Source organism: Python bivittatus, unplaced genomic scaffold, assembly GCF_059951505.1.
Source record: "Python bivittatus isolate LINGU-HERP-01145 unplaced genomic scaffold, Pbiv_v1 ctg000080_np1212, whole genome shotgun sequence".
NCBI classification, from domain to species: domain Eukaryota; kingdom Metazoa; phylum Chordata; class Lepidosauria; order Squamata; family Pythonidae; genus Python; species Python bivittatus.
This window is the reverse complement of record NW_028277035.1, coordinates 66,652,264-66,674,260: the sequence shown is the minus strand read 5'-3', so window position 1 is coordinate 66,674,260 and position 21,997 is coordinate 66,652,264. Positions and strand designations below refer to the sequence as shown.

The 21,997-nt window shown below is 35.7% G+C and overlaps 1 protein-coding gene across 4 annotated transcripts in view; it reads right to left on the bottom strand.

The window, feature by feature from the left end:
• Nucleotides 1–21,997, bottom strand: part of NR2C2 (nuclear receptor subfamily 2 group C member 2) — a 59,432-nt gene that overhangs the window by 7,674 nt on the left and 29,761 nt on the right. For 3 of the 4 annotated variants that reach the window (XM_007429461.4, XM_007429462.4, XM_007429463.4), the window contains 7 exons: nt 17,964–18,057; nt 13,970–14,103; nt 13,077–13,254; nt 12,426–12,547; nt 7,282–7,421; nt 3,935–4,072; nt 919–1,024 (listed from right to left, as the gene is read on the bottom strand). In XM_007429461.4, the coding sequence (XP_007429523.1) occupies nt 919–1,024; nt 3,935–4,072; nt 7,282–7,421; nt 12,426–12,547; nt 13,077–13,254; nt 13,970–14,103; nt 17,964–18,057 (912 nt within the window). Of the gene's footprint in view, nt 1–918; nt 1,025–3,236; nt 3,317–3,934; nt 4,073–7,281; nt 7,422–12,425; nt 12,548–13,076; nt 13,255–13,969; nt 14,104–17,963; nt 18,058–21,997 lie in introns of all 4 variants that reach the window. The other variant, XR_015794915.1, reaches the window with a different exon arrangement.

Genomic DNA, 21,997 nt, shown 5'->3' with positions numbered 1-21,997 from the left:
CTCAGTATCCCTCAAAATTCTGAATCCTGGAGAAAGCCTCAGGAGGGTTCGGATTCAATGTGTTTCTCAAAAGTCCACCATCTGGACCAAATCTGATAAAACACCCAAAGCTGCAAGGTTAATGGGTCTCAACATCCATTTGGATTGAGTGCATAATAAAGGGTTCCTCCAAACTTGCTGTTACATGGTCCCTTATAGAAAGAGGCTTCCAACCAATATTTATGTATTAAATATTTTATGTACTGTCAAACAACTGATTCATAGTACTTTACACTAAAAATAACATAAAAATATAGTAAAATCCAATTCAAACATAAAAACCAATAAAATAACAAATAATATTAATAGTATAATAAAGTAATAGTAATAATCATCATGCCAACCCTAGTCTATATGGCAGCAAATCATAATTTGAGGTACTGTTTTAGGCACATTCCAGAAAGATGCCAGAGTAGGCACCAACATTATATTAATACTATAATGAAAAATATATTAAGTTAATTATGCATGCAATAGTTTACCTTTTCTACTATAGAGGAAAGCAAGGCTCAAATGGTAACATCTGTAAGTGAATCCTGAAGTTAAACTGACAGACAAGTCCCATCTCAAATATGCGCTATACATACATACTTTGAAATAATTTCTTTTGATTTTAATGGAACTCACTTCTGGTAAGTAAAGGATAGGCTTATTCAATAACTCAATAACATGAAAACTGTAATAACAGTAAGCACTTTGGGCTGTCATTGTTTTTGGCTGGAAGTAAATATATGACTTCTGGTGCAATCCTATCAAAATCTACTTTCACAGATATCTAGGAACTGAAAATGATGTTCACTAAAGGTCACATGAAAACAAACAAACAGAAAACTTTAGCACTCAACCAAGTAAAACAACAACAACATAATATAACAATACCTGTAAGTATCTTCTGGATAGGTTTTTTGAATGTAGTCTTGTAACTCCATTTGAGCTTTCTCCTGAAATTTTTCGATTTGGCTGGAACCTGTCAGACCAGGGTGATCTATTGAAAACAAAATATTTCACTGTACCTTTACTAGTACTGAAAAATGTAGCACTTAAAAAAAACACCACCTTTTATTCAAGAATTTCCAAAGGTAATGTATGCCATTATCTACCAGCAATGCTGTTTTGTTTTCCACCTAGCACATGGTCTATGCAAAAAATATATAGCCACAAATAAAAATTACAACATTTGGTAACTAGCAGGAGATCATTTCAATCCCAGGGGATCCACTCCTGCTGACCATATATTGTCATTCCTCAAAGAACAGAATTTCAATGGAATTATATATTACAGTATATAGTAGCTCAATTAGAACTTATTAAGTATTTTAATCCATTTAAGAATGTATAGAGACAATTCCCTATCCCATATTAATTATCTTAGCAAGCTAGGATGTCTATGGTCTCACTAATGACTAGTGAAGTGAATGGCCACTGTATTTAAACTAAGCTTCACATAGATTATTGTGTAATTTTTGTATTTTGCTTGCATTTAATTTTATGACAATGTGAACACATATATGCCCTCCCTACATGTAAGACTATTTCATGCACTTGATTAAATGATTTCTAATCCTTCAAAAATAATACCATAAAAATCTATTAGTATTAAATATTACAGTCTTATTTATGCCAATTTTATATAGGTAACATTTCAATCATTCTCAGTGAAGTGTGTATGGAACTGAACCCTGATAGAACTGACTGTATATATCCAACAGGCAAGGAAGTACGTTTTTATAGAGATAATATTTAGATGTATTGAATTCTTCATTTCTAAAAGGCTGCTATTTTACCAAACTTTAATTTGGCTTCCATCTAAAATTCACATATTTCCATTCAACTGTTCAGAAAAACGGAACATATAAAATGGACGTTAGTGAAAAACCCTTATATTCCACTGAGTCCTGAACATTTGGTAAATTGGCTCCATGCTAAAAATCTGGAATAGGTCAGAACTTATCTATGATACGAATTAAAGACGTGCACATAATGGTTTGTCTGATTAAAGCTGACTACCTTTTTAATCATTTAAGCAGGTAATTTTGGGGGATTTAGCATGTAAGTATTTTTAAAAATTTGTTAAAACCCAGACAACAAAAATATATTTACTGCTCTATTAAACAGAATGCTATAAAAGCTGGATAAAATAATTTGTTTTAGCTTTCCAATTTTAAAAAGTCAGATTTAGAAAACTAATAAAAAACAAAAAGAACCATCTAAGCAGGAATTAGAATTATTAATATATTCTGAAACCTTTCTGAAATGCAATATTGTACTCAGTCAAGTAAAATGTTAGTCTGACTTCATTTTCTTTGGAATTCTGTACACAATTCTCTCAATTCCCTTCTTTCTTTTTTTTTCTTTTTCCCCAGAAAAGCTTGCTTTTATATCTAGGTATTTGGGTGAATTGTTTTAAAGAAAATTTCTCATTAAAACCTTACTTGTGCGCAGGAGGATTTTGTTTTTAATTTTTTTTTCTGTAACATAACTCTGTTCCTGGTTTTCTTTCCCTCCAAAAAACAAAGTTAATTACATAACAGTGAAAAATGTATTATAAGTAACTTCCAAATTCCATGTTCATAATTTGCATTATTGTAAGTGTAAACCTTATTACATGAAAAGCTAAGATAAAAATTAATGTCCACCTTTAAAATAGAAAATTAAAGATCTGGCTAGCGTGTTCAAAACTGCCTTCTATCCTATACTGGGGGGAAAGGAGAGAGCAGAAAAATGTTGATATTTCCCCCCAACATTACCATATGATTCTGCTGTGCATCTAACATCAGGACACATTTATTAAGTAGAAGGCCACCAACAGAAAGCAAAAATACTTGTTGAAGATGACACATGCTTAGGAAAAAAAAAAAAAGCCTGAAGACTGCAATTAATTAAGGTTTGAAAGACTGTGTTAGCACAAGTTTCTTATGTAACTTATGTACAATTCAAAAAGATATTTTTTCACATTCATTTTTGTATAGCCTCCTAATCTGGAGTGATGCTTTAAAGTGCACTGGGTGAGTACCCTTACAACACCCTAAATGCTAATTTGTGGTTCTGCAGTACAAATCATGTATATTTCACTCATCGAGAGAATACATACCTTGAGCCAGACTTATAGATCGCATATGTGTGTCTTTTGAGCCTTATCTGTTTTAATAATTAATTGTCATGCCAACCAGTTATTGGGGCTAGGGAATCCTATTTACCTTTGGATTTCTCAATGCTTATTGGAAAGTAGATCTTCAGTAGTAGACTTTTGCTTTTCCCACCATTTGGGGGTGAATGTCTTAATAAAAAAATGTTAAGACAAAGAATCTTTTAAGCCACTTAGGAACAGTTATAGTTATGTTAAGTATTCTTTACTCCAAACAAGGCAGAAGATAAACAATCTTGCAATGTCTCCCCTTAAATCCCAGATGGGCTGAAATCAGTAATGGAGCCAACTAATATAATGTTGTCATTCAGGAACTTTTCTAGCACAGTGATAGGTAAATGTAAGAACCTTCAAATTATATCCAATTTATTAAGACATTCTGTTTGGGACTGCAGTTGGAAAAGATTATTAATTTTGCTGTAATTCACAGGTCTCCCATATTCTGCTCTAACTGCAGAAGCTGCTTGTGAAGTTATTTAAAAGAAGGGGGGAAAAAAAGGAAAGAATTGAGATATGACTTTTAAGAAAATATTTCACGAATATATCAAATTTAAATATGATATTTAAGGAGAAAGTCTCACTAAAATGAAGAGTTAAAAGGTCAAAGTAAATATCTTAACCCCAACTTAAATATATTACAAAATGTCTTGTTAATTTCTTCACCACTGTTTTAGCTAGTGTCAGAGCATTAAAGCATCTAAACAACATTAAAGGCAGACACTGAAATCAAATCATTATTAAATGCCTTACCAGGACTAAAGAGGACTATAGCTTTAAGATAAGCATATTCATATCCATCAATATCAAGTTTAGCCATACTGTTACAAAACTCCTGGAGTTTCCAGATGTGCTCCATCACTTGTTTTATTCGATCTCCAGAAAGTTTATCTACAAGTAAACATTATATGCTCTCTTAAAAGAAGGTAGATACATTGGGAAATCAACCAAAAATATAGCCTTCTTCAAGACATAATCATTTAGATAGCAACTTCTTCACACATTACATTTGCTCCATGGAATTTGGGAATAAATCTTATTTTTTCAAATGGAATTAGCAGCTTAACTTGACTTCTTTCTGCTCTGTAGTTTGAATTACATGTTTTTATAATTCTCAATTGCAATGAACAAAGCAGAAGCCAGAAACTTACCCTTTTGTTAAGAATGCAGACAATGAAGAAAAATCAAGCAGTGAGCAAGGTAAAAGAAAGTAGGTGTAAATATAAAACTGAAAGTAAGCCAAAGGCTATAGGGAAAGACACCGAGTTTAAAAATGATCAAATATGAGAAGTTGGAATTACCATGAGATATCTTTTATTCAGAGAGGAGTTGAGCAGGCAAGAAAGAATTAACCCCTTCCATGGAAAGCAGAAATAATTTCAGTGCCCTTAGAGACAGAGGATTCCTGCCACACTTTCAGTCATCTGGATTTGGCTGATTTAAGATGGGCACAGTCAATCCAGCTTTCCATTCTCAGTGAGCAAGGGAACAGAGGAGGCAAGAAATTGATGTCTAAAAGCAATATCCAACAAATCTGTATATTAACTCAAACTAGGCTTTGAAGGGTAAACTCATCAATATTTTAGTGAGGAATAAAGGTGGAACAGTTGCCAAGGCACCGTTCTATAAATATTCTCTAAGGAGGCATTAGTAATAATGTCTCAGATCAAATGAGGCAAAGACTGTTTGGCAACATTGTGCAAGGAATTTGGAGCACTTTCTGCATTGACCTGAAATGTATATATAAAATGTAATAGGTACTAACTTTCTTTATGAAGCACTGCAGAGATTGGTAGTGTGTGCCTGTACAGAAAAGGCAGTTGTCATTTTTGTGCAAGATAGTACTGAGAACATTGAGGCAACTGCAATGGAAAGTTAGGCTTCTATTAAGTAAGTTATTATGTCTCTTACCTAAGAGACAATGACCAAAAAAAAAAAAATAAATCTAACAACAACAACAACAATAATAAAAAACCATCTGTCCTCCTAAAGTGGCACGGGAATTATATTCAGCCCAACACTCACAGCACAGGCAAAGCCAAATACTGAAGGAGAATTCCTCTAACACTGGAAGGCTTGAATTCTTTTAACTTTGATCTTGCCACTCACAGAAGACAGACTTAATCCTTTCCTGTGTGCTTCATTGCTGATTGAGAATTGCCCTATTTTCAATTATTTTTAAAAATGATTTGAGAAATAAAAGTTAACTTCCATAAATTTAAGAGCTTTTGGATATTTCTCTATCAGAAGACAGATTAATACTAGGGAGCTGAAATCTTATAGGTTTATGAAAAGATGTATCTCAATATGAAGCATTTTTTTCCCTTGTTCTTCTGTTCTGTGATATTTGCATTTACATATATCCTATGTGGGCAATCCAAGCTTCAAATGTATTTTTAACATATCATAGAACCTCTGAAAATCCTATCTATTTTCCCCCCAAAACTAGCTGATAGTAAAGTGGGGAATAATCAATGTTTCTATATTGTAAAGCAAAATAGAAACAGACATCTCTAGGAATATTGCTGGGAGGAAAGCTGAAAATAAAGTCTTTCTCCCTCTTCTTTGATTCTGTGGTACATGTCCATGCACATGAGCAAGGGAGAAAGAGACAGAGAGAAACTGAATATGTACTTGTGGCAGTGGGCCTATCTGGCACATGTGGCCTCTGGGGCTGAAAAGGCTACTCCCTAAAATTATGTTTAAAATATTTGACCTTTGCCTGTATTAGCAATCATTCTACATGTCTTTTCAGCCACTGTATTATGAAAACTCTTACAGTTTACAAATTAAGAATTTTGCAAATAGCTGGATATAAAACATTCATTTTTCTTAATTGGGAAGTAGTAATAATAACACTACTTATTTTACCAGACTTTAGTTTCCACTCCAAAAACTCGAGGCAAGAACTACTATTTTAATTATTGTATCGTACTCCTGATGACAAAAAGCTATGTTTAAAATAAAGCACACTACACCACAATTAGGTCAAACAGCCTCTATCTACTTTTGGTAAGGGTAATAGTACTACTATTTATTGTTTCCATACACAAATCTGTTTGAAATACCTTCCAGCTTTGGATGAGGGAAAATCTTAGAGCCCTACATTTAATCAAACGTAGGGCACCTACCTCTCCATGGCCTCTGAATATCCTGCCTCTTTCCTTGACCAGAGGAACTACATCAGTTGTGTTGTTTTTGAGGGCCTGGCTGGGGGGGCGGAACCTGCCTATTATAATTAAGTTTGAAAGGATTTAACAAATTAAATCAAATGAACTGCTATCTTTATTCTTCTAAACCTAAAACAAATCAAATAAGTTAGCCAGAAATAGAGCCCACCATACTTTTTTTAAAAAAAGAAAAAGACTACTGATACATGAGCTTGAACTTAAATAATAATGTAGTATTACTTTTTTAGCATGTAGTTTTTTGTTACTCATGAGTTTTATGCTGTAATATCCTAATCCCAGATATGAAGTGAGATGAGAATAAAATAATAGGGAATCCCAGGCAAACCCTTTGTTTTTATTCACTGTCCACTTTATAATGCTGTATGGCTATTGTACTCCAGATCCTCTACTTCCAGTGAGTATATTCTTTCCTCTGTAGCAGCGCCTGCCCTGAGGAATGAGGTTCCCCCCAAGAGCCAGATGGCCCCCACTCTGTTCTCATTCAGAAGAGTGGTGAAGACCTGGCTCTTCACACAGGCCTTTGGTGAGAGAGAGCAAGACCCCTTGCTTCATGCCATCTGGTCTGTCATACTTACCATGTTTTATTTTTTTAGTGATTTTATTGTAATTTGTTTGTTTGTTGTGAGCCACCCAGAGTCATTGGGAATTGGGTGGCATGCAAGTTTAATAAATTATTATTATATCCTAATGGCATAGAATTGCCCATCCCTCTGCAGACAACTGCTCTCAATATATGTATGCTCAAAGGAAGAAATGCAACATTAAGAGTGGAACTAAAAGTGACACCCCCCCTTTTTATCACAGAAACGTTTGATGTATGAGTGACATATAAATAAAGACTGCTTATATACAATTATAAATCTTTGAATTTATAACAAACGATCAGAGCCTTTAAAAAATAACACATACCTTCCTGTATGCTATTCTGCAAATGGTTGACAATTGCGGCTAAGATAGTTGACAAGCTCATCACCTGTGCACACTGTGCTAGGCCTAAAGTAAAGAGCTCATTCCAACAGGCACGTACAAGGCTTGTATTACAGTCTTGCCTACAAGTTATAAAAAGAAATGGTAAGACTCATGATAATTTTTGTATATAAAGATCTCAGGTATAAGACTGCAAAAATCTAATGAATTTGGAATCTTATGAGAATTGGGACATACATTTTCTGATGTTCATCACTGAAAAGATCACCGACTTATGACACAATTGCCAACAGACAGAGGTCCAAACCAGATTCAAATGTTATCTATAATGATGAACCTTTCTTTTAACAAGTTCATTTATTTTAAGAACACTACAAAAAATAAGAAAAATACCAAAATACAAAAGGTAATCAGTAGATAAGGGATGTCCAATACTAAAAGCAATTAATAAATAATAAAAAAAAATTAAACCAAGCCAATAAATGAAAAGAAAGGAAGAAAGAAAAAGAGCCCCCAACTTTTAAAAGGCTTAACAAATTGCAATTCTAAACATCTAAAATATTTGTTAAACGTATAAATATCACTGGTTTACAAACTATACTTTATAAACTATATTATCAAATTAAAAAACATAAATAGATATTACCTAAAATACTACTGCATTATTCTAAAACAACAGAATATTCAATATTCAGAGCCCAATCTTAGATGGCAGCAAAATCCCCCCCTCCATAAATACAAACAGACAAAGAATAAGACCCTAATGCTGCTTGCTCAGTAAAGCTAATTGAGCTTAATTCTCCCTCCCTAATTGTCCCTCCTAGCCTGCTGTGAGTCTGAATGTATTCTAGATTCCAAAGACTGCTAAACTAGTCATATGGTGATTCTTATCAGCATTAGCTGGGTCAATCCATAATCCAGGGATAGACAATACTTTTTCTTCTTCTACCTATTAAGAGCTGCAATCCCTCAGGGCAATCTGTTGGGGGTTGCATAATGGGCAGGATTGAAGCAAACAGATGGGGCCAAAGCCAAAACTAAGCAGGAATACCCAGTTTCATCATGTGTTTTTTTTTTTTTCTGCCTGTTTCTGACAATCTATTTTGAAAACATGAGATAACATAGTAGGGACAAACAACAAATCTAGAGGTATGAACCAATTTCAAGAGTTGTCTCAAATTAGGTCCTAGACTGCCTACCTTTGATCTATTAAAAAAAAAAACAATGCAAAGCACCAAAGTCACCAAACTGCTGTGTATCTTCTTAATAGATAGACTTGATTACAACCATAGGCCAAAAAAGAAAAAAAAAGAAAGAAAACTCCACCATATAAAATATTGCATAAATGTTAACAATTACAGTTATAGCTCACAGCAGGGCAGAGTTTACACATGGTATAACAAAATTTAGCAATGTCTAGGGACCCAGAATTGTCATTATTGTGTAAGTAAAATAAGTCAGAATGCCCTGGGAATTTAGAGTGGAGCAGGGAGATCAACTGCAGACAAGTGTCACTGTAGAACTGGTGGTATGACAAAATGTGTGGTTTCTATGCATCTGCAGCACAGGGGCACAATTGTTCAACAGAGATTTTCCTGTATTTCCCTTCCAAAGATGCTGTGGGGGAGAATGTTAAAAATAGAGCTCTTCTGAACAATGTTATCTTTTAAGTAGTAAAATGATCTGATAATCCTAAAGCTTTTTGAGTCTGTACAAGACAAACACTACTTTAAATCTAATTTTTGGCCAGAGATTTTGTATGGTGATGGGTAATAACGTTTTTCTCTGTGAAGTTTTGCTTAATCCTTTCTTAGTCAGAACAAAATTTGCTATTTTGTTCTTACTAAGCAACCAGTAGATAAACCTTATTTTTTGCATTTTAACATGGGAGAATACCTGCTATGTGGACAACCATTATGAATTAACAGAAAAATTTGGACATGTATAGATTCAGATCTTATGTGTGATCTGAAATATGTAATGTCCCGCTTCCTATATATCACCTTGGGACTGCCAACCCTAGCTGAAACCTATCCTGGATACTTCCTCTTCCTATTAAAAATATTTATATGAGATACAACAGTGTGTGCATTTATGGGTATGTAAACAAGTAGCCACATAATAAGAAAAAAGGGGGGCAGGATCAGTGCCCCCAAATATTAAATTAATAACTATTGATTTGAATTAACTGCTTGCTTGCAAATTAAGGTACTCTCTTTATAAACTGGTCCCTAATCTACATATACTAATCAATGTGTCTCTACATATAAATCATTTTCATACATAAAAACATTCAAGTATACAAATATACACACTATTATTTCTCCTTCCAGAAAAGAAAAATAGTAGAAGAAAGCAACATTGTATTGTCTGCATACAAAAGTACACACAATTCACTTTATCATACATTTTCTTTGAAATAATAAACATAGAACAATCTTTCTCACATTTATATATTTCTGAATGACATGTTGAAGAACAAATGTTTGTCTGTGTATCTCTTACCCAGCACTGCACTTCTCAAATTTTGTTGTCACCTCTCATATTTTTTTAATCAGAATTCTGCCAAACACCTTTCTAAGAACATTTCTGACACTAATCCTCCCTATTGTTTTTACTTTCCTTCTTGCTAGCTTTCCCTTTGTATAGGGGAATAATAATGGCATCTTCAGAATGTCAGGCACAGTTGCATTCTTCACAAACACATTATATATATACAGGTAGTCTTCGCTTAGCAACCACAATAGGGACCAGAAAATTTGTTGTTAAGTGGGGCAGTTGTTAAGCGAAGCATCATGTGACTGCACCCAATTTTATGACCTTTTGCAGTGGTCATTAAGTGAAACACCACGTTAAGTCACTTAACGTGACATTAAGTGATTCCCAGTTAAGGGAATCACATGGTCATTAAGCGAATCATGTGGTTCCCCATTGATTTTGCTTGCCGAAAGCCAGCTGGGAAGGTTGCAAATGGCAATCACATGACCCCAGGACACTGCAACCATTATAAGTGTGAGCTGGTTGCCAAGCACCTGGATCGTGATCACATGACCATGGGGCACTGCAACAGTCGTAAGTGCAAGGACCAGTTGTAACTTTTTTCAGCGCCATTGTAACTTCGGATGGTCACTAAACAAATGGTTGTTAAACAAGGACTATCTGCATATATATTGCTGAATCTTATAATGTAAGATGTATTTACATTGGTTTCAATTCCATTCTTTAACATAATGCTATAATTCCTATATATATAAAATATATATATAAAAATATAAAATATTTTTTCCAGCATTCTAGATTCATCCCAAACGATTTAATTACTATTATTTTTAATTGCATTCACTCTGCTGAAGGCTCCTTGTGTAGCCCTTTTCACTCATTTGCAAAACAATTTAATTTCATCAAAATTGCTCTGCATTTTGTTTTTAAGCTTAATAGTTCCTTGCTCTCTTTGATTACAGTTCTGACAACTATCTTTTCCTGTTTGTACACATTGTACAATATCCTTCTCTTACCCTCTTTTTTTGCAGCAACCATTCTCTTACAGCATGTTCTCCCTGACCTCCACCCACCAACCTCTATTACTTTATCATATCAAGCATAATTTTCTATACTTTCTGCTGGTATAACTTCACTCACTTCTATGGCACTCAGTAATATAATTCTTTACAGTCTCTTATGCCCACCTTCCATTATTTCTATTGAGAGATTAATCTATCTTTTAATACTTTTTCATACAGGACTCACACATTCTCTTCCTGCAGTTGTCCTACATTCATTTGTTTCTTTCACGTCTTTCCTTTTCTTCTATGTCCACTTTTTCCAAGGACTACTCTTGGCAGTATCCAAAAATGTTCTGTCTCACATCAGAGGCTCTCATTACCCATGGGTCTTTCACTAATTCTCTCAGTCATTCATCATAAACAATCAAATGAATCATAACTGAACAGACACATGCTTAAACCTGTATTCAAAACAAACAATCCTTTTTCTAAGTGGATATTCACCAATCACCATTCCCATTCATTCTTGGGTTTCTAAATGGTCCACTCACTTTTTTTGTACTCTGTCAACTCGATCCCTTCCATCCATTCATATCACCTAACAGAATAATTTCCCTCCTGATCACATTAGTCCACGTTACAGATTTTTTTCCCAGAACTAATCCTTGGTTCTTCCATTCAGTGGAGTATAATAGGCCGCTATCACCAAACTATGAATTCTTACTTTCATATACCTTTACAACATTCCCTGATAACAGACATGACAGTTTTGGCACACTTTGGCCAGCATACCAAAAGCATCATCAAAGCCTAGTTTTAGTCTAACATATTCAAACTATTCTACACAAGCTGGGATCACTAAGCTACAAGCCAATATACACATGCAGTTATCAACATAGGCAGGGTGTTTACTGGTAGTTTAAAATTTGAATTTGGATAGATGTATGTTTCTTAAGTGGGGTAAAAATGCTATTTGTTCTGAGAGGTTTAAGAAAAAAAAATATATTGTCACAGAAGATCTCTGTTTGAAGGGAATGTTAAGAACACTGCTAAAAGCTTTTCAGACTGAATTACTTTTTTCAAGTTTTTATAGTATCAAAAGACATATAAACAGGCAATTTGGCCCCTGCACTTCTATTTTTGGATTTAGTTTGTAGGATTGCCTTCTTAATTATACAGTTTGCACACCTTTGATTTATGGAATATATTTTATAATGACAATTGGCTTCCTTATAATTTTATTTGTGCTTTTAAAAATGATTTAGTGGTTAATTATTTTTAATTTTTGTCTATTCTTGTTCTTTCTGATTTGAGTTTAATGTCTTTCTTTTGTATTTTGCTGAAGGTCAAATGAAAATTTGCAAACAAAATGTGCTTAGTCTAACTCGCTATATTCATCATGGCACATGAATTACAAATATAACACTTTGCTCAAAAGTTTTATTTACTCCAATACAAATAATCCCACCAACTAGCTCTGCATACTTTTTACAATCAAAAATGTGAAACTTGACATGAATTCAATACAGCAAATGAAATAATTTTATTTCTGAGAATCATTGTATATTGCAGATTCCATTAAATCCATATTTAAAAACAGACAAAAAAACCACATATTCTTACCCTAGAGCTTGAAAAGCAGGAATTGATCTGGCCCAATGCATGGACAGAAAAAGTAATCGTGATGCAGATTCACAAATGTAATGTACATTCAGATACTCTGGCATTGGGCTAGGCATAGTTAGCTGCAAGAGAAAAACATGAAGTTTATTCTAAATATACTTTAAAAAATCACTTCTATATTAATATAATATGGAATCAGAAAGGAACTACACCCTTTTATACTCAATGAACATCTTTTTAAACATTCAAATAATTTTTTCAGTCTGTTTGATAGTTTTTGACTCTAATGGTGGTTGAAAAAACACTTACACTGTATTACTGACAAAATAATTATTTGCATTTTAAATAACATCTGCAGTGCTTCTATATAGTTAAGCATCTCAATTTAAAATGTTACTGTGGAATAATTAAATATAACACTTTAACACTCAGAAAAGTTTAAAATCCATTATTAGAACATTTAAAAATGTTTTAGAGAATGGTAGCATTTGGTAATTAGTTATATTTGTTTGCATTTAATAAGGAAATATTGATCTGTTTCAAGCAACACATTAAGATGTAATGTGATTTGCTTTTATATGTTATGAGAACCCATTTTTAAAGGAAGTACTTAATGATAGATCTGCCAAAATAAATCAAGGAAACACACACCTTAAATGTCACATGAGTATCTGTAAGAAGAGGTCCTTCAACTTCAATGATTGGAGTAGACTGATCCCTACTGATTACATGAATATTCCCACCACCTGCAGGATCCATCCCATCTGCTAGATTCTGTGCTGTTGCACCATCTGTAGTATTAAGTGCTTTAGCCAAAGTATCAAATGCCCTGCAAATAAGAGTAAGTCCATCATACATCTTTCTTATAGTACCTTTATGAATAAGAAATGAAATAAAATCTTGTCTATCAGTCAACAGCATCATCAATGCCCAAACCCCAAGATATTTGCAGCTCTAGAATTCCCAGGATTTCCAGGCATATAAAAAGACTTTAGAAAAACAACATTGAGTACGTTAGAGAGCAGAACAATGCAATGAGGACCAAATATCCAGTTTTCATAGAATGATAACTGATGGTTGAAGGGAATAAATGAAATGGGGGTGTAAAAGAATGAAATGGAATGGATTCAAATGTGAACTGCATTCTTCCACATTGCAATACTGTGGTATTAATACACCTGGGCCTATCATAAATTCAGATAAATTTTGCACAAGGATACCATAATTGGCTGTCAGTGATTTAAAAAGAAGTGAAATTATAATTACAAACTGCAAATTAAAATTTTTGAATTATAAAAACCTTTACACTGTTATACATTCAATGTTTTGTCTTTATACTATTTATTTTAGCTACTCTTCAATGTTCAACTGTTAAGAAATATTAGTTAGCTTGATTCTTAAGTTTAACATGAGAATGAAGTAGACAATGATTTTCAAAAATAGGGCACTACCTATTATCAACAGTATTGTAGTTTCACTAATGAAAAATTACTTGTAATAGACTGGGAGATCAATCACAAAAATTTCTAACATGAAGCATATACCGAGTAATCTCGCTTGCGGATTGGTCTTCTTGCTGAATTTCTGAAGTGTCTCCATTATTAAGTGATTCATTGAGGCTGGCAAGTGATGTTACAACATTTGCTAGTGTTCCCAAAGCACCTTGGCTTGTCTCAGCCTCCAAAAAAAGAAAAAGATATTAGTAACAGTTTGCATTAAATAAATGAGTTTATTTAAATATCATCTGTGCCTATTTCCCAATACACCTTCAAAGAAATAAAAATAATAAAAATTTTAGGAAATATAAATACTATCAACCAAATAATACAATGCATATCAGGGGGCTGATAAAGCTATGCCTCTTTTTCATTACTACAGACTACTTTACACAGTCTGAGCAAGATACAGGTAGTCCTCAACTTAGGACCATTTGAAGGCTGGTGTGGGTCTTCCGGGCTATGTGGCCGTGTTTTGGAAGTTTTGTTTCCTAACGTTTCGCCAGCATCTGTGACCGGCATCTTCAGATGCAGAGACACTGGGACCATCCCAGCCTTTCTCAGAAAGAAAAGGACTCTCAAATCTCCACAAGCTAACTGCATTTACAACCGACTCAAACAAGCCCTCTTGCGTGAGAGAATACACACAACGCGCAGAAAACTTGCCATCACAGACAAAGAACTATTTGACACACACATCACCATCAGTCAGAAAATGAGAAGCCAGGACTGGGACAAGATTGACACCCTAACCTACAGGAAAATGGGAAAGGATATCATTGACCACACAACCAGGCAAAAGCAAAAATTTAACAAATGCCAAAACAGTCAACCAAAACCGGCGCTGGATCCCTCCCTCATTGTCATCAATTTGACGGAACGCCAGCTCGCGCCAGAAGAAACCGCCATCCTAGCCAAGGGAGGAAACTTCGCAATCACACCCCCCAGAATTGCTGTGGAAGATATCATCGCCAATGTGGAATCAGCCATCCGCCACCGTCCTGAAGAAGAAGCAGAGGAAATAAGGGGTGAAATAGCAAGGATCCTACGGAGAGCAAAGCCCCCCACTAGCAACATAACGAAGAAAGAGAGAAATGCCATAGAAACCCTCAATTCGGACCCTGACATCATCATCCTGCCGGCTGACAAGGGCAACGCCACGGTAATTATGAAAACATGAATACAAAGACAAAGTTAGAGAACTACTAGACCCCACCACATACAGAAAACTAAAACGGGATCCGACCAGCAAAATCATGAAACAAACCAACACCCTGACGAGGAGCTCCTCCCTTCACCCCAACGTACTTCAACACAAATGCAAAACAGAAGCCCTTACACCCAGACTATACGGACTCCTCAAAATCCATAAAGACTCGATCCCACTCAGACCCATTGTAAGCGCCATTGGCTCCCCGACATATGAATTATCCAAACATCTGGCCACCCTTCTACAGACCCACGTTGGACAGACTCCAGCCCACATCAGAGACTCAGGACATTTCATCAACAAAATCAGCACCCTGAAACTCAACCCCCCGGACAAACTGGTCAGCTTTGACGTGGTCTCCCTGTTCACCAAGGTACCAGTGAGGGACACCCTGGCACTCATCAAACAGATCTTCCCAGAAGACATCACAGCTTTATTTCAGCACTGCCTAACAACCAGTTACTTCCAATGGGATAATGAGTTCTGCGAACAGATGGATGGCGTTGCCATGGGAAGCCCCCTGAGCCCAGTCGTAGCAAATTTTTACATGGAACATTTTGAAAAACGGGCTTTAGAAACCGCACCCGTTACCCCAACAGTCTGGTTCTGGTTTGTGGATGACAGCTTCGCAATTTGGAGTCAGGATGAAGAAGAACTAGAGAAGTTCCTGAACCACCTAAACAGCATCCGCCCCAATATACAATTCACCATGGAAAAAGAAATGGATGGCAAACTTCCATTTCTAGACACGTTGGTCATACGCAAACCAGACCTCAAATTAGGACACAAAGTTTACAGAAAACCTACCCACACAGACTGGTACCTACACAAAAACTTCAACCACCACCCATGTCAGAAAAGAGGCATTATCAAAACTCTCATGGATCGTGCCAATCGGATCTGTGAAACCCAATTCCTAAACTCTGAACTTAACCACCTTAATTGGGTCCTACAAGCGAATGGCTACTCCAAGAATGAAATAAAAAGAGCCATCAAACCAAGAAAACAACATGCAACTGAAGAAGAAAAACAGCCACCCACTAACAAAGTATTTCTGCCCTACATCAAAGGGGTCACAGACCGCATGGGAAAACTGATGGAAAAACACAATTTCCAAACAATCTTCAGACCCACCAGAAAAATACAAGAAGTGCTAAAATCAGCAAAAGACAAAAGGGATCCCCTTACCGCCGCAGGAGTATACCGCATATCATGCAGCTGTGGGCAAGTATACATCGGGACCACAAAACGCAGCATCCAGACCAGGATAAAAGAACACGAAAGACACTGCAGACTACAGCAACCAGAAAAATCTGCAGTAGCTGAACATGCTCTCAAGCACACTGGACACAAAATCCTATTTGAAAACACAGAGATACTGGACAACACCAACAGCCACTATACCAGGCTATACCGGGAAGCCATTGAGATTCACAAACACCAGCACAGCTTCAATAAAAAAGAGGAGAGTCTAAAAATCAACAAAACCTGGCTGCCAATCCTGAAAAATACAGCCTGCAAAAGGTCAACGAACTCAGCTCAACCACCAGGACGTGTGAACAGTTCACACAATGAACATGCTAATCACCCCCAGCAGCCACTCGTTAACAACTCAATAGAAGAAAAAACCCTGCCTAATCCCCAGGAAGATACACACATATTCTGACACCAAAACAAGCAGCCACTCGTTAACCCAAACCCCACACCCCCCCACACCCCCCACACTCCCCCTAACCCCCCACCACACACACCCAATCCCCCCCCTTCAGTTCTCTATAAATACCCACAAAAAGGGTCACATCATCCTGGTCACAGAGAGAACTGCTCCTGTCTGTGCTCCTGCTCTCTGAAGATGCCGGTCACAGATGCTGGCGAAACGTTAGGAAACAAAACTTCCAGAACACAGCCACACAGCCCGGAAGACCCACACCAACCTTCATATGCCGGCCGTGAAAGCCTTCGACAATACATTAGGACCATTTGTTTAGCGACCATTCAAAGTTACAATGGCGCTGAATGAATGGTGGTTATGACCAGTCCTTGGAGTTCCAGCCGTCCCAGCGCCTCTGCAGTCATGTGATTGTGATCTGGGCGCTTGACAACCGGCTCACACTTATGACCTGCAGCAGTGCCCCGTGATCACGTGACTGTCATTTGCGACCTTCCCTGCCAGTTTCCCCAGAAAGTCAATGGGGAAGCCAGCAGGGAAGGTCGCAAGTCACTGGGGTAAGTCTCCCCCACCTGCTCACCCTTTCTGAGCCCCTCTGTGCTCGTGCTGCACCGGGCATTTGCATACCCCTGTGCACCCTCCCCAAGCCTCCCTCGCAACCCCGTGCAACCTCCCTGAGCCTCACTGCACTTCCCTTGCACCCTCACTGAGCCTCACACCTCCTTTGCACGCTCGCATCCCCCGACCCTCCTTCGTGCACCCCCTCCACCCTCAACCAGCAGTCACTTACCTGCCTGCCAGTGTGCCTGCAAGCTGCCTGGGACTTGCAACTTCCTGCCAGCTTCCCCGCTCACTATGTTGCAGGAAGCTGGCAGGAAGTTGTCTTGCCTAACAACCATGGAATTCGGTTAACTACAGCAATCGGGAAAGCAGAGATTGCCATCACTAAGCCATGTGGTCACGCTTTATGACTGCATTGCTTAGCGATGAAAATTCCGGTCCCAATTGCTGTTCTAAGTCGAGGACTATCTGTATATCAAACTATACTTCTCTTCAGTAAGCAGAGAATATCTATTAAGATATTTATTCTTCATATATAATAAGGGAGCAATCTGCTAAAGCAGGAAAACATGAATTGTGCAATTATATCTAAGGAATATTACCTTGTGATCTGTAGCAAGTAGCACTGTACCATCATCCCGTATTAAAGGCTGCTGAATATTTACAAGCATCCCTGAATCAAGAAGATTGGCTGATCTGTTCAAGAAGAGGATGAAAAAGAACAGCATAATATTATTAAACCACTACAACATTCCTTTTTTACATCATGAAAAGTACCATTGTGTTGCACACTTTTGTGATTTCTGAAATTGATCAAAATACTTTCTGGATTTGCTCTTGCAGAAATTATATTGAAGGGCTGGGGAAACAATTCTAGCAATACCCCTTCCACTTGCACATTAATGTAAACAATATACATATCAAAAATATGTAGTACCATAATCAGGTGTATTTAATGTCAGATTTTGTGTAGACATAAATCTTTTAATGAACATGCCTATTTTTTTAGAAACAGTCCACTTGTATTTCCTAACAAATCTTAGGATAGGTACTAAATTTAAATCCTTTCACTTCAAAGTTACAAGAAAGGAAGATTAGGTACAAATGGCTATCTCTTTGGACTTGTCCTATTTTGGTTTAAGATTTGTAAATTTGTTAATAGGATTTGGGGAAAAATATGGTTTTAAAGTATTAATATGATTTTGAACTATATACCAACTGTTTGGGGTTTATCAATATTTGGAGAACCATGGATTTATTTAGCATCTTATTAAGATTTTTCTTTTATATTGGGAAGATTGCGCTATAATGGATTTACAATTTTTGATTGTTGATCTATTTTCATTCTCTACTTTTGAACCGACTGTCTACTGATGAAATGGAAAGATTGATCAATATAATACTGTTTGATCAAGTGTGATCAATATAATACTGTGTGATTAATACTGTATTTAAAAACTGATATTTGCTGTAAGAATAATACAGTATGCTTTTGTAGTCAAATATTCTGCTCTGAGCTATACCACTGAATCACCTGTTCTTCTCTTTGACCCATTCTATCTGACGACACATTTATTTAATAAGCCCCCCCCCAAATCCAACCAATCCAACAAGCCAAAGGAGAATATATTTTTCCTACTCAAAGGCTAACCCTTAGAAATCTCTACATGGATGGCTAAATTCTGCTGTATTGCCATTACTATTTGGAGGTTCTTGATATAGTTTGGGATTCTGAATTTTATATACATATGTTATACTTCTTATGGAACTTAATGGAGTACATCTCTCAGGGTCTTTGTATATTCTTTGTGCTTTTGTAATTGTAATTTTTTATTTTTATCTGCAGATATGGTAGTGGTTTTATTTATTTTTTTGTAAGGAAGCACGATGAGTCAATTACATTTCAGTGGCATATAACTTCAATGATAAATAAATGAATGAAATAAATAAGATGTATAAAGCACTTATGGTCTTGGAGTATAAATGCAGAAGTGGGAATCTGCTTTTGTTCCTTTTTCTTCTACTTTCTCTTGTACATTTATTTGTTGTACCTTTCTATTTAATACACAATAAAAATATAAAAAATAGATTTCTTTTACATCAGTAGAAATTATTCAAGGGACTAGATTTATAATTTCTACAATGCAGAAGTTGATTACACTGTTCATAGCTCTTAAAACTGGACAGACATCAGGAGTTGAAGATTAAAACAAGGATGAAATTAAGGAAACTAATGAGAAAGGCGGTAGTGTGGAATTATAGAAAGTATACCTCTTCCCAGATAATTCACACAAGGTAGGTTTCACATAGAAAACTCTGACCTATCAGGACAAATAAATGAACGGAGGGCTAATGTTTAATACATATTGTGACATATATATACACATGTGTGCATACACACACACATACACACTTTGGTAAATTAAATATTATTTAGGAAAATTTATTTTATTTATCCAATTTATATAGCTGCCCATCTCAGACCAGTGACAAAGCTTGTAATATATATGCTTGTATTTATCAAGAGCCAGGAAAGACAAATGCTAAGCAAAAAATACTACTTAACACATATTTTTTGAAGATTGAGAAGGTACTGCTTATTTTTGAAGAGTGAGATTTTATTTTCAGTTACCAGACTGAGATAATCTGACCTCAGTTTAAACTTGGGAGAGAGTGAGGGTAAGGTCGGATTTCTCTTTATGGAAGAAAAAAAGGAACAGGAAGAGAGTAAGAGAGGAGAAAAACATATTTATATTATTTCTTCTTTTGAAATATTAGCCAGGATTTTCATATTAAACACAGACTGAAATTGAATCATGCAAGTATTAATAATTAATTCATCAATCATTAATCTTGCAATGGATTAAAGTAGTTATGTTAAATACAGATAAAACATGAAGCAAAATATTGATTATATCCCAATTAATAAAAAAATATGAAGCCTGCAATAATTATGTCACAGGAAATGAATATACCCAGACCAATGGACTTGTTACTTAAATATTTTGGCTTGGCTAAACGATCTTTTAAATCCAGGTGAGTTTCTATTACTTATAGGTAGTAGTATAAGTATTTAGAAACTCTGAAAGATAACAAAAAGTGGAGATGTGTTTGTAAATGGGATATTAAATGAGATCACAGTTAAATAGTGTCCTTTTAATGAATGCTCAATAAATCACGTCTTTTTTGAAATTGACCCTAAAAATCAACTTCTTTGGAGAACATGATATAACTTTTGGTTGGAGATTTGAACTGAAAATCTCTTCCCTAAAATGGAGCAGATGTATTCAGAATTAAGAAATTTTAAAAACCTTAACAGGAGTTCTATATTAAATAAATATAAATCGGTGGATTATGGGAAGAAAATTTATTGCTATACAGTACATACAATTAACATATTTATCCCCCACATTTATAATATCTTAAAATCAGCAGAATTCATCAACAATGCAAATACAGGACCAATTAAAGTAGTAGACCACATACCACTGGATATGTCAGAGTAGGGAAACAATTATAAAAATATCTACCATGGGAAATTTCCTAATATGTGAAAACCCTATTAACAAATTTTCAAACCCCTGAAGATATAAAACAAATAATTCAAAATAATTTACCAAAAATTTCCTCAGATCTGATAGGATATGTTATGGGAATCTATTAAAGTAGGTGGGACTTCCAAAGGACAAAATAGTGGACTGAAGATGGCTCTGCAAAAAAGTGGAGCCGATGACTGCAGCGAAATGAAGAGCCAGTGAGTAGACTGACTCTTTGAAATCTCTCTGGACAAGGGGAGGACTTGAGATCACCCACAAGTGCTCCAGACAGCTGTTCCTCACACGGAAACCACAAGACAGCAGTCTCCTGTGGGTTTAGAGCTCTGGGAGGTGAAGGAATAGCCATCTTGCTCAAACGTGGTCGGCACCTTTGAAACAACATTAAGTTTGCATACTTCCTTTTGTAATCACTCTTTTAAGAACTTAAAAAGAATTTTGGAATAAACAGCAAAAGGGTGATTAAAACTTTGATTTTAGAAAGTTACAAATGGACTAAGGGTCCAGATAAATTTGAAATAAGATTTTGGAATTAATTATAAAGAATCCTTCCCATGGGAAAATGCTTTTGTTGCAATTTTTTAAAAAAAAATCATAATATTATAAGATTTTAAAAACTGGACACTAGAGAGAACTAAAGAATACAATTAAAGGAGAAGAACACATAAACTTGATTTACAATTACAGAATGAAGCAAAATATCCTAACTCTGGAAATACTGAAGGACACTTTTGAAAAATGGAGTCAGAAGTTACCGTATTTTTCCGTCAATAAGATGCCTCCATGTACAAGACGACCCCCACTTTTCCAACCCAAAATTAAGAAATCAATATTTTAAAGACAGCGCAGAACACATTTTTATTTATTAATTAGTTAACATTTACCTGATACACTCGGTGGGAGGAGGTCCAAACTGTCTCTCTGCAGCTCTATTTCCACGCTCTTTTGCATAACTGATTACATTTAGTCACGAGTGAAACTGCCGATAGCCTGTCTCTGCAAACAGACTTCCTCTAATTGGTTTGTTCAGCATCAGCTGACGTCAGTTACATAAGGCTCGTGATTGGAGGAAATCTGTTTGC